This window comes from Diadema setosum, chromosome 18 (genome assembly GCF_964275005.1).
Source record: "Diadema setosum chromosome 18, eeDiaSeto1, whole genome shotgun sequence".
In the NCBI taxonomy this organism is placed as follows: domain Eukaryota; kingdom Metazoa; phylum Echinodermata; class Echinoidea; order Diadematoida; family Diadematidae; genus Diadema; species Diadema setosum.
Genome location: NC_092702.1, coordinates 36,313,349 through 36,328,020, shown reverse-complemented (window position 1 = coordinate 36,328,020; position 14,672 = coordinate 36,313,349). Strand labels below are relative to the sequence as shown.

At 40.3% G+C, this 14,672-nt stretch overlaps 1 protein-coding gene and 1 pseudogene across 1 annotated transcript; both read right to left on the bottom strand.

Moving 5' to 3' along the window:
• Positions 1-1,363: 1,363 nt before the first annotated feature.
• Positions 1,364-1,744, bottom strand: LOC140241483 (peptidyl-prolyl cis-trans isomerase B-like). The gene has a single exon (XM_072321212.1). The coding sequence runs from the start codon at positions 1,742-1,744 to the stop codon at positions 1,364-1,366; it is 381 nt and encodes a 126-aa protein (XP_072177313.1).
• Positions 1,745-12,143: 10,399 nt separating this feature from the next.
• On the bottom strand, positions 12,144-13,420 carry LOC140242132 (uncharacterized; annotated as a pseudogene).
• Between the last annotated feature and the right edge of the window lie 1,252 nt (positions 13,421-14,672).

The window sequence follows — 14,672 nt, the reverse complement described above, 5'->3', positions numbered from 1 at the left end:
CTCATTCGAGGTAAAATATTAAACGGAAGAGATGCTACTTTGTAAACACATCGAGATCAAGAGTAAAACGACATGTACAGTGTACATACAATGTGGTCGCCATTGACAAGAAAATTGAAGGTTAAGCACGAACAGGAGTTAAGAACAGATCAGTACTGTAGGATACTAATTCATTTTAGAACCTTTTGCAACATAAGAGCATGGGTACTACACCAATTCCTGTTCATAATGCATAGGTGTAAACATTCTGGTCTCCAGTGTAATGAAATAAAATAGAAAACTAGAGTGAGGGAAGGAATAAACAGAGACAACAAACCCTGACGTGAAACTTGGATCCTATGCAAATTAAGTACCAGCATCAGCTGAACAATTCATCACAGTGTAAAACCTGAATTGGGTGACAAGTGATGACGCAAATCTTGATACCCTTAGTCTACTTCAACATTCTATGAAACAACTACATGCAAAACTCTACAGGAATTTCTCTGCGGCCCGGATATATCCGGCTAAGGCATCTTTGTATAGATGCAGGGCAGATTGTTCCTTAGCCTCAACACAAGTTTGTACACTCTACAAACCTTGGAGCTTAACCTCTACAACACTGGCATGTATCTTTTGTACACAACTAGTCAACTCAACTAAAGGGGTACTGTAATTGCATTCACTTGACATATCCAACTAAATTCTATCACACATGTAAATGTTCACCTAATCACTGGTATGCCACGCCAGGAAAGATAAGATGCTGTCATAATTTTCCATACGGTTTACTGGTACAACTGTATCTATAAATATGTTTAACTACCAGCGACCCTTCGGAGAAATCGTCTTGTTATGTTTTCGATAAACTGTAGCTTTATTCACATACGTGTGCTATTACACGTTGGATCATTGCTGCCTGAAAATTTCAGCTAAGGCAACTTTGTATAGTCGCAGGGCAATTCACCAGTAAAAACACCCATATACGAACATCAATGCACATTACTAAATTATCTCTATAATTCATGACATCTAGGCACCTTTACTCACTATCTGATTGACAACCCCAGGGTTTCAATTTCATCTGTTGCTTCATTTTCGTGCCAATAGCAAAATTTCATCACACATTTCTTGTTTTGCACGCTTTCTCTACAGAATATCGAAACACAACGCATTACTTTCAAGAGGCAGTTGTGAAACTAACTGAATTTCACCAATATCTTTAAATAATGAAATTAATTACAAGTTACAAAGCCAAAGAGCATGTGTAGCTATGAGAAACGTACCGGAAAGGAGAAAAGCTATTTTGTCGATCAGTGCACTCATGTCGTGGTGTGGCCAAAGTCTCTTCGTTGTCATGGTGATATTGTACGTGCCGAGTGGTCTATCCAACGATGTGCTTCCCGTCCAGCCGAGATGTCTCTATGGTGCTGCTCCTACTTATGGAGAACAGCAATCTGCCCACGTTCCTGCCAGCGCCTGCCATATTCATCCAGCCAGGTCCGCGGTGGTTTGGCCCTAAAGCCGTCATCATCATCTCTGTCGCCATCCATGCCATCTCGCATCCAATGTAATCTCCACGAGTTAAGTCCCCGCCATTTCTCCCCATGTGCACTTCCTTGTCGCTGGTCCCTATCTCATAAAAACATTTTTCTGTGGTCATTGGTCCTGCCGACGATTCAATGATATTTCTGACATCTGATGACAAAACAAAGTACATGCAGACCAGAGCTACTGCCATCAACAGAAAAGTACGGGCCTTCATTGTCCTTGTCGGCTGTCATGCAGACCTTATAGCCCACCTAGAAGTCGCCAGCCTTCGCCTTGTGGTCCATCTCAATTTCAGGTCGTTGACATTTCATGATGTCTTTAAATTTGTGGCATTTCGGTTACTTAAAGTACTGTATTTCTTTGGCGTGTATAAGTTTGGATCCCACCGCTGCCACCAGTGTTGAGTTTCAAACAAGAGTCAATGAATCAGTCACACCAACATAAAATCATTGCATTTACGGAGAGAACATTTATTGGCGTCTTGACTTCAGGAGGACCAAATTCAGACTCACTCCCAAGCAGGAGTTTTAGCTTGGCATCATTCCCAGCCAAGTATACAAACAATTAACCAGTTAGCTACTTCCATAGTCATAGAAGAGATTAAATGAGAAACTAATACAGGTACAATCGGGCAATAGGGTGGTAATTGGAGGGAAGCATGGCTACAACAATAGGACAAAGAGACATAAAGTTGAGACTATTACAAAGGGGTGACATCAAACGTTTAGCTACTAGGGGAGGACAAAGGATAGGTTCTTGCATGGTCAGCATAGTAGATGAGAAAAGGGCTACAATTACTGCTGTATTCTAGGTACCAACACTAAGCTTATACGTGTGTGTGTCTTGGTTCAATTAACACATAGGGGCTAACTATAAGCCCTCCAGTTTATGACTTTAGGACAAAGGATATTCAATCTGTACAAGATATATGTGTGGGAGAATGCTGATAAGAATTAGGACATTGACCCTGACTAAGAAGTGTAACCAGTATGCAGGACAAGTTACTGACCTTAACAATACCATCATGCCTATAGCGTGTGTGACCCAATGGATCGAGGCAAACTACACACAAATCATGAGGAATTTTTGAGAGGGCACACACATTACTGATGCTGTTTGCACATACTCAGCTGTCGAATTAGCTATTTTAAACTTTTTATCTATTCGGGCTACCCCCTCTTCGGGCTGATGTGAATATGAAATAAAATTGCGCTCTAATTCGCAATCGCGGAAAATATTTCGAGCTTGTATTTTTATCGGGCTGATGTGAAAACGCCTAGTAATGTGTGTGCCCTCTCAAAAATTCCTCATGATTTGTGTGCAGTTTGCCTCGATCGATCGGGTCACATACGCTGGGCATGATGGGATTCATCGCGCTAATTTCTCGAGTGGTTTTCACATTATCAAATAGCGCGCTACTATCCCGCTATTTCAGAAATTTCCCGAGTTGGAGTCGAGAAATTTTCTCGATCAGAGCAAGGAGGTTCAAGAGAATGGAGTCACAACTGTCGTATTTCCTTTGAAGTCACGTTTGATGCCGCCACTCGAAAGTATTTGAAGCATGTAGCAAACTGGACCTGCCGCGCAGATAGGAAGACAATTGACTCATGCTTCATTGCATAATCATCAGCCACTTTCTAACGAAAATATGTCTTTTTGATGGTAATTACTTTTCGCCATCCCTTCTGATAAAAGATAGGTGGTATAAGGGTAAAGACACGGGGATGCGCGAATAGAAATTGCGCAAAAAATGATGAAATGAAAATGAAAATTACTCGACTGGCCGTGCCCGGCCACTAATCTGATATATCTATTAATATAGAATTATACTCGAAGATTATTCCATATCAGTTTCATTTGGACGAATTAAGTGGAAAAGTGATAAAACCGGCTTTCCGGGAGGGTACAGTTTTAAACACTTTCACATGATACAGCTCTGATTTACACTTTTGCACATATTTCTTGAAGGGATTGACCTTTGTTTAATGAGCTTTATCATTAAGTGAGATTTCGTTTCATTTAATAGATAAACAAGCAAAATATAGCCAACATTAAGTTAACGTTCAAAATGAATCTTCAGATTGCTCAGCAAGACGGTGGCATCAAACCCCGTCACCAAAGGCACAGATGCACCTGTGGAATTCTTTTGTACATCAATAGAAAAGTGACAACTGTTTGAATAATTACAGCCAGTTGGAACTCCATCTCTTAAACCTCCTTGATCAGAGCGATACAATTAGCGGGCTTATTTGTGTTCACATTATCAAATAGCGCGCTATTTCGCTATCGGGAAAATTTCCCAAGTCAGAAAATAGCGCGCTATTTCGAAACATCAGGCTGATGTGAAAACGCCTAATTAATGTGGCATTGCATCATGACTCGTCATTCTCAATGGAAGATATGTCTTTATTATGGTAATTACTTTTCGCTGTCCCTTCTTATGGAACATGAACGGTACATAAAGGTACAGACACAGGGATGTACGAATAAAAATTCCACAAAAATTGATGAACTAAGAATTAGAATTACCCGATTTTACATGTTTTTACACTAATCTAACATATGATTGAAAAAAGAACTACACTTGTAGTATCAGTTTCATATGTCGGAAGTGATCGGAAAGATGATAAAATTAACTTTCCAGTAAGGGTGCAGTTCAAATATTTTTACAACGTACGGATCAGATTTACACTTTTTGACATAATCCTGGACAGGAGTTACTTTCTTTTTCATATGCCTTATCATTAGCTGAAATTTAATTCCTTTAATACAAAACAAACAAAATATAGCCAATTATGTCAGCGTTTTAAAGGAAACATCTCTTTGCTCGGAAAGACTGCGGCATCGAACCCCGATCATCAAAGTCACAAATGTACCTGTGGAATTCCTTTTTACTTCAAAAGAAAACTGACAGCTGTTTGAATGTTTACAGATAGTTGGAACTCCATTTCTGAAACCTCCTTGCTCTAACGAGATTGCTATGCAAGGATGATCTTACACATATGAGCCTCCTTACTCTATAATCCTCTCCACGAGGGCAATACACGACTATAGCGTCTATATGTCGAAAAGAAGATTAAAAACTTAAGGCCCTGTCACACCTTTCCAGGCAAGCCTTGCGTGTGATTTGCGGAGAGCATTTTTCTTCTTCTTTTTTTTTTTTGCTACTCGGAGGTCCCCGCTAATGGCCCGCATATGACAGTACCTAGAACGTATTCAATTCAATTCAATGTTTTATTTCATTTTCCGACAAAAAAGATATGAAAAACACTTTTTTGATAACAGAAATTAAGGTGCGTAAAGTATAACATGAAAGAATGTATATACAATGATTGTACCACCTTATAATAATTCTCGCCTGTAGTCGCCCGGAGGTGCGCACGCAAATCATATTTACCCGCAGTCATGATTGGGCCCTGTCAAACCTTTCCGGGCAAGCTAAAGCACATTAAACAAAGATCAATCCCTTCTAGGAATATGTGCAAAAGTGTAAATCAGAGCTGTACCCTCCTGGAAAGCCGGTTTTATCACTATTCCACTTAATTCCGCCAAATGAAACTGATATGGAGTAATCTTCAAGTATAATTCTTTATCAATAGATATATCAGATTAGTAACCGGGCACTACCAGTTTAGTAGTTTTAATGCCCACTTCATAGTTGTTGTTGTTGTTGTGTTGGTTTTTTTTGTTGCAATTTCTATTCGTGCATCCGGATGTCTTTACCATTATATATCACCTATCATTTATAAGTAAGGATGACGAAAAGTAATTACCATCGCAAAGAAATATCTTCCTTAGAAAGTGGCTGATGATTATGCAATGAGACATGAGTCATTGTTTTCCTATGTTAGCGGCAGATCCAGTTTGCCACATGCCCTTGAAGCATGTGCGTAAATCCCGGGGGGGGGGGATGGGGGATATATCCCCCCCCCCCCCTGAAATGGAGGAGGGGGGATGGCCTGTACAATCACCCCCTGAAATTTTAGGGGGAAAATGGAGGAAGCAGAAATGTGATTGTATAACTTTTGGCATATGGCATGACGTTCGTACGCCCGTCTCCAAACAAGTAACAGAGCTGAACAGCTAGTATTCTATCTTGTAGGATAATGTATACATAATTTTCTCAAGCGCTCGCTCGCCTCGCTCGCTCGCGAAGAAAGTAATATCGACATAAGGTATCGACATAAGGTATGACCCAGTCGTTGACAACGTCAAATAGTATCGGCCTACGTGTAAACATGAAAATTTCACCAAAAGTGTGCACCAGATCGCTTAATTTCAGATCTGAAAATGCAAAATCTTCCTCGTTTGAGAGGGGGTATCCCCCCTCCCACACCCTTCCCCACTTGGTCGCTGCTCTCCCTCGCACAGATATTCCAACTCCAAGTCGCTCCCCCACCCACCATCATTAAAACGGAACGATGCCCCTGGGATGATTGCTTTATTGACTTAAATCAAGAAATTAGAAAAATACAATACCTACAGGAGGATAATACCGGTACGTTATTACATACAAAGAAATGGAGATCCATATTACCATTTTATTGAATATATTTGGGCATTATTCAGGGCTACGCTACTTTTTTAAAGGGGGGGGGGGCAAAATCGCCTGTCACTCAAGAAGAAAGAAAATCAAAAGATAAGAGAAACAACAACAAAAATTCTTCATTCTTTTAAGGTCTGATTTTCCGCCAAAAGTTGGCTGACAAGCAAAAAAAAACAAAAACAAACAAACAACAAACCCCAAAAACCCAAACAAATAAACAAAAACAAGAAGAAAAAGTCTTCATATTTTTGCTGCCACTTCCCTCATACTTTATATTTCATGCAAAAGAGTGGTACATTCTATCCCTGTTAAGTGTGTGTGTGTGTGTGTGTGTGTGTGTGTATGGGGGTGGGGCGCCAAGCTTCTTCCCCCCCCCCCCCCATCCGCTGGTAAAAAAAAAAACGAAAAAACGAAAGAAAAAAAAAACAAAATGGTAATTCAAGGGTTAGTAAACTGCGTTTGAAATCGACATGAAAGGATGATCAAGAAATAAGATATTTTTCTAAGATTTCTTTTAACCATAATTAAAGAGGTATATAGTGTGAAACATTGTTCAAAAAGCCGGGAGCCGACAAAACTATTGTGATTCAGCGTGATTCCAGGGGCCCGTTTCATAAGACTTGTCATCAGTGACAACTGCCACATTTCTATGACAAATTTGCTCTCAGCCAATCAGATGCAAGGATTTCAGGAGCTTGTCGCATCTATGACAACTTGTCACTGATGACAAGTTTTATGAAACGGGCCCCACTGGTTGGCATTCTGAATAAAAGCAGGATGTGCGCATTAGTGTACTCAGAACATCCGAACGGTAAAAAGAGTCGCTGCAGTGTTGTGCAATGTGATGTAGAATGTATACACCTTTGTACCTTACACTTCGTTATATCAAAGCTAGATCATTAATGATTTTGCAGTGTTGCTTTACATACTAGTCTATATTAAAATGCCTTGCATTGCCAATAATAAGACTTGACCTGGGATATTTCCTAACTTTTTCATGTATATAAAACACACACACACACAGACACAAACAATAATATAAGGGAATATTCTAAAGTGCAGATTTTGGATATCCTTCCCCCATTTGGTCACTTCGACGCCCCCTCGCTGGTCATACCTCCCCAAATCATGAACATAAACCGACATCCTTGACTACCAGTGGCGGATCCGCCCCCCCCCCCTCTTAATATCTAAAGCGAAAAAATATTGCTACAAAAGGCAGATTTTGGACTGGAAAATGTCAAAATTTTCAAGCTCGCTCGCTCCGCTCGATCGCATTTAATCGCTATGCCATTCTCCTGATGTTGCTGCCAGTAATTGCCAGCAGTTCGCCCCCCCCCCCCTTATTCCAAAATACAGCAACAAACGGCAGTTTTGAGACTGGAAAATGTCAATATTTTCAAGCTCGCTCGCATATAATCGTTATATGTCATTCTCCTGATGTTGCTGCCAGTAATTGCATGCAGTTGCACCTGGTGCCCCCTTCCTTAATTTTCAAAGCGAAAAAATATAGCTACAAACGGCAATTTTTGGACTGTAAGATGTCAAAATTTTCAAGCTCGCTCGTTTCGCTCGCTCGCATATAATAATTATGTCATTCTCCTGATGTTGTTGCCAGTAATTGCCAGCAATTGCGTCCGGTGCGCCCCCCCCCCCTTAATTGCCAAAGCGAAAAAATATAGCTACACAAACGGCAGTTTTTGGACTGTAAAATGTCAAAATTTTCAAGCTTGCTCGCATATAATCGTTATGCCATTCTCCTGCTGTTGCTGCCAGTAACTGGCAGCAGTTGCGCCCGGTGCGCCCCCCTCAATTTTCCAAAGCTAAATGATATAGCTACAAACGGCAGTTTGGGGACAGTAAAATGTCAAAATTTTCAAGCTCGCTCGCTTCGCTCGCTCGCATATAATAATTATGTCATTCTCCTGATGTTGTTGCCGGTAATTGCCAGCAATTGCGTCCGGTGCGCCCCCCCCCCCTTCATTTCCAAAGCTAAAAGATATAGCTACAAACGGCAGTTTTGGGACAGTAAAATGTCAAAATTTGTTTAATGTGCTTTATCATTAAGATAGATTTCGTTTCATGTAATAGATAAACAAGCAAAATAAAGACAATATCAATTTAACGTTCGAAATGAATCTTCAAATTCCTCAGCAAGACGGCGTCATCAAACCCCGTTACCAAAGGCACAGATGCACCTGTGGAATTATTTTGTACATCAATAGAAAGGTGACAACAGATTGAATAATTACAGCCAGTTGGAACTCCATTTCTTAAACCTCTTTGGAAACAATTATGGTTTATAAAATATGCACGTGCACGTGCGTGTTGACATCTTCACGGCCTGTAATTTCGCCTGAATAAGATGTTTATTTTGTAGCAATTAGAACAATATATGGCGTGTGAACGACTCAATTTCGCTTACCGGATTACGTGACACCTATACAGATTTCACTGAAGATTGTGCTCGACCCCTCTGCTCAGCTGCTAGTAGCTTCTGTGTGACGCTGCAGTAGTTGTAAACGTCGTGTTGCAACGCAGTATCGCTCCGTGTCCGGTATATAGCTGCAGCGAGGAGCGGCGCATACTCGTCCACCTGCATTAGGAGTTTGTCGGCCCTTTAGAATGGGGCGGGCACATTTCCTCGGGACTGGTATTGATTGGACGACTGGGCATAATCATTATATTATGCTCTTGCACGCTACAATTAGAGCGTTTCCACTAAACAGCTCATAAAGCACCATTATAAAGTTTGTATTTTTTCGTATGATCTACCCCCCCCCCAGTATTACTTAACTCGTCTTATTCGTGCATAAAGTGGACATTACATCATAGAGTATAGTACAATGTAAACATAAACATTTAAACATAATATATACATCGGATGTCGATCAGCCTACTCATTAAGGGCTCATTTGTGAACCCCGGTATGGATATACAAGTCATGTCATGTTACATATAGTACAGGTATATGTACAAAATGTTTACCGAGTGCATTTATGTGCCATTAGAATAAGAATGAAAAGGAAAATAACCACCCGAGTATACGAAATGAAAATATTTCAGGAAAACATTGGTTGAAGTGACGAGTTTTGATATTATCTCGTTCCTTATTGGACCAAGAGATAAGACTTACAGAGTAGATGATTGGAGTTTCTCAAGGTTTCTTCCCAAACGCAGCCAGCATCGTTGCAACTGATCACTGGACGTAGGTTATGCTACGATCGAGGCCAATGAAGTATATCAATACTATTAGACACCAAAATGCGTGCCTAGCTGTGTATATCAAATTGAATTTGGAGATTTTCTTCCCCTTCAACACCAATAATTTAAAAGGAACGCGTCTCGGTAATTCAAATTATAGAAACTATTTTTTTTTTCTGTTGAGAAAAAGAATTGTCGCGACATTGTAGCTTTCCATGACAAAAACAAATGAAAATGAAAATGCAGTTTAGATAAATTCGGCCCTAAGCAACCTTTACTGATTTGTTTTTCTTTGTTTTCATGTTCTATACGAATCATATATCCAATCATTTGGGAAACTGAAAATGAGAAATCACCACTACTCACGCACACACACAATCAGCAATCAGAACAATTCATTTACAGCGGTGATATATAATAGCGAAAATTTCGTCTGAAAGCAATATCCGTCGAAACGAACAAATCTCCATAATACAGTTTTACCATATTTCATTTTTCATTTCATTTCATTTATTTTCATATTTCTCAATGAATAATAAAAAATACATCGAATGTAACAAGATTGAATAATACATGATGTCCAACTAGGAGACATACATAGAATACTGTAAATATATAACACATAGTGGTCGATAGATAAAAGTTGGAATATGGGAATGACTGCTAAAGAAATATGAAGGAACCTACTAAAAAGCAAGCTTGTGAATCGTAGGTCCCAATTAAATTCGAGCTATAGATTGATAATAAAATGAGGAGCACGGGTACAACAAATGACCGAAATATAGAGAAAAAAAGATACAGAAAAAAGAAACACACAAATATACAGGGATATTGCAAATTCTTCTCTCATGCAGGTCTCATGCAGGTCGGATATCAAAGCAACATGTTGCAAGCGGATGAGCCGTTATCATTTCAGCAGTAATAACAAAATGTGGATTAATATATAATGGCTATGGTATGCGGTTTATTATATATATATATATATATATATATATATATATATATATCATGTTTGTTTTCTTACATTTCCATAGTCTACAACTATATACAACTATATAAAACACATGAACATAACACTGTAGTTCAAATATGCGTATATTGGTCAGAGTGATGTTTTCTTTCTCGAAGTGCCGAAAACACCGAGAAAGTGCATTTTTTCCCTGTGTGTGTGTGTGTGTGTGTGTGTATGTGTGTGTAAATTTACCCGACACATCCGTTCTCAATACGAGGATTGTTCCCCTCTTCTTTCTTTTTTTTTTTCTTTATTGCTTGCATTCTCTGTCTTCAGTGAGTTTAACGTGTGACTTAAATTGTTGTAGTCCTTATAAACACTGCAACCACTCAGGATCTCCTTTGTGGCATTCTCCCAAGGCATTCTCCCAAGGTTCACTATGATTAAGATAGCATATCATTCGATCGCCTCTTTTTCTATTTGACTGGAAGTATAGTGAGCTACTTTATGCTAAACTGTTAGACAACGGTACACGTATAGTTACGTTTTAAGTTCCTCTTATGTGGTGAAATATGTCAAATCAAAACATATCCCAGACCCTCCTCACTATATTACACAAGAGGAGGGAGCGGGTGGAAGATGATTGTTTGATGACTTCACTAAAGCTAGCAATCAATTATGTATATAATACCTGCGTTATCGATAATATGCTGATAAAATAAAAGTCTTATACATTTCAGTTTAAAGTATACATATAGAAGCACGACAGTTTCATCAAAACCAAGAGAATCTTTGCTTTCGATTTATTACGGGGTCATGCATGTACAGGTATGGCATTTGATCGTGTTGATGAACGTTGATATCTTGTCTATTAAAGCATAAAAACAAAACGGCAACATAAGGGGGTACAACCATAGCGTATAAGACATATTGGTAGCGTAAGACATATATTTCGTAATATTCTTAAATTAAGAGAAATGGTTCATACTAAAGTCTTTATTGTCACCATTACTATCAAACTTGTTATTCGCTTATCATTTCAATTCATCTGCATGATACTTGGCATCATATCAATGATAGTTCAGAGTCTTGTCGCCAGCCATGGGCTGATTATACACGGGAGATCCGGAGCTTTAACCCTGGCTCGTATATAAACTTCCTCAGGCTTGACATTAGCGTATGATGTTTATTTTGACATATGTGGATAGGTGTTAAAATGAGGGGAAATAATTTGTGCGACAAGGCTGTCTGGGTAATTAGAATGGCATGTTCATTTATCACCTTCTAGCAGGGATTGGAGTGGAAATCATGATACAGACAAAGATATCCCTACCACCAGCATCATCAGCAATTCCATGAACTATAATGTACATTGCCACCGGATAAGACAGTGCAATGGAGGGTCATGAGGTATACTGTCCTACAATATTGACAATATTGCTTTATCATCAGAAAGTATTCAAATCGATCTTCCACAGAAAAAAAAAAAAAGAGTAGGCTTGATTTGGGGAATTCCATTATATCTAATTTACCACAAGCTCAGCTCTCTATTACTATAACAAAGGCGACGTGCGACAGCACGTACCAGTACACTATCCAAGAAACACACCCACATCGGCACCATTTTGAAATCAATCCAATGATTAAGGGTCAGAGATCGTATTTCACATTGAAGATTTTACTTTTGATTTTTCATTGTTTGACTCAGTTGTTGCTCATCTCGATGCAACAGCTCGCTATTACATCTCTATAACGCTCATCCAGCTGCGACCTTCTTGTATTTCCAACATTGGTAACAACTTGGGGCACACGAGCTCTTGCCCACGCCATCAGTCCCACCTTATGCTATAAATCAATGGAATAACTTCCCTGCAGTTATATATAAAAAAAAAAGAGCCCTTCATCAAACTCCTTCAAAAGTTTTGTTTTCTGTACTTTCTAAACGTTTAACAATCTTCTCTTTCTTTTCTATTTGCTCCTACAGCACCCCACAGAGTGAATTTAACGCATGAATCATTATCAGTTATTGATTATTACAACGCGTATGCCATGATGCGGTGATTGGCTCCGTCCACGACATAAGCCACTGTGTTCTGTCCCTCCTGTGTGACGGTCAAACCTCTCACGTAGTTGAAGCCTTCGCCGAAGTTGCCCAAGAACTCTCCGGTGGAACTGTACACAAGAACTGTCTCCACGCTGAAACCTCGCATGAAGCCGCTTCGAACTGCGACGTAGATGTTGTCGTGGTGATCGACGGCCAAACCTCTGCAGTCCCATGACTTCCCGTTGTGCTTGACGTCGATGATCCGCAGTGCCTTGTTGTTGTGCGTATTCCAGACCTGGATCCGGCGGTTCTTGAATTCTCCCACAACGAGGTGTTGATGAGAGTTGATTGCAATATATCACGGAGTATCCATTCTCCCGAGCGCCGTTCCCTGACCGCCAAGGATAGAGATACATTCCCGATGCTTGTCAAAGACAAAGATGCAGTGCTTCATGCCATCGGAAACGTACACGTTTCCATTTCGGGCTACTGCAATACCACAGGGTTGTTGGAGAGTCTCTTGTCCGAACACCTGGGTGGGGACAAAATTGCTGAATTCCACAACGCAGTGATTAGCGATGTCAGTGACTACGAACGTGCGTCCCGTCCAGGCAACAGCGAAGGGATCGAATTTACCGAAGCCCGGCATTTCTGGCGAGCAGAACTTGTTGGCCGGCCGAAATTCAGTGTCGAACACTTGAACTTGGTTATTTCCTTTGTCTGTGACGACAAAGACATTTTGATGCTTGATGACATCATGAGGCTGGTTCATCGGTGGCTTGTAAGTATTAATCAGTTTTCCTTCAACCGTTACGACGACTGTGACGGGGCTGTAGGTCATGTGACTTCCGCACACCTTGGCGTGAATCTTGTGCGGGCCGGCGTCTTTCATGTTGACCCGGACGACGCATATCCCCGCCGACGACAATTGATTTGGAAGGCCGTGGCCGGTCAAACGACCGCCAGGCTTCTCAATCTGAAGGTCTAATGAAGACAAGGCTTGGGGAGCTACCATCGGGTTTCCGCGGACACCTCGCAGGCTGAGATGGATTTCTAATGTAGTTCCAATGGGCATCTTGGTTGCCGATACAGTTACCGTAGACTGTTTTGCGTCCGGAACGGGAGGACCGTGAAAGGCCGCCATCTCCGTCTGAAATAGTACCACAATAGATTGATTGAAATCAGTTGGCTCCTCACATAATGAGAAGAATCAACGTACCGACGGATCTGAAACGACCAATAGGCCTATAAGTGCCCAAACGTATGTTTTTCGGTATAACATATCCGTGTCCAAATGATATAGATCATTCATAGGAAAAACTAAAATTGCAGTTCTTATAGTTTTGACAAAGATCTTGTGATACTCAATCGAAATGTCATGGTCAAACTATACGTAAACTATTCCCTCACGTATACACACTATGATCTCTCTCTTAACTATTGGGAACGATGGAAATGCTTGCGACACATCGGAGTGTATTACATAGATAAGCAGTGGCGGATCCAGAGGGGGCGCACCGGGCGCGCGCCTTCTCTTCATCTTTTTATTATAACAAATTTAAAGAAATTAAAAAAAAAAAATGTGTCGGGGGGGGGGGGACGTGTGCGCCCCCCCCCCCCCTTTTTGTAAAGGCGCCTCCCCTTTACTGAATTCCTAGATTTGCCCCTGGATAACAAGGACAATTTCTGGGAGGTGCCAATGATGTAGCATGCTTCCAGTTGGACGGGAAGAACATAATTTATTATAGCTGATGAAATTCGGAATGTTATGACTTAACTCTCATGTGACGAGAAGTAATTCTATATTGCTATGGGTCATGACGTACGTTAACTTATCATCCTCGTCATTATACTCGGAACTACAACCATAAATTTATTTTCACTCTTGAAGGAGTGAATAACACAAAAAAGAGTGAGTTTCTAGTGAAATTGGAGTGAATTTGAGTGAAAATGTTCATTTTTTACTAATTTTGAGTGATCCCTGAGGTCACTCCAAAATTTGGGTTTGATCTGTTCATTCTGAGGACGCTCAATCTCAACAACGGGAATGCACGAAAGTATTGACACGATATTTCACTCATTGGTATAGGGTAGACCTAGGCCCTATACCAAGCTCAGTCAAAGAAGAAAGGTTACATGAATGAAATTATATCGATTAATCACCGCAGTTCTTTTCCGCGAGTATATAGAAGCTATAGGACCTATCGGTAATAGTGATGGTGTATGGCACAGGACTTTTTAACTCATGCGAAAGCTATCTTCAAAAAGAGAGCATTCTAGATAGGCCTATCAAGGCCCTATACATTTATCTTGTATGAAGACGTACATATGGCGTCCAGTGTCCTCGATGGACAATAAATCTCACTGAAAACCTTTTAGTGATATAGACATGGTAC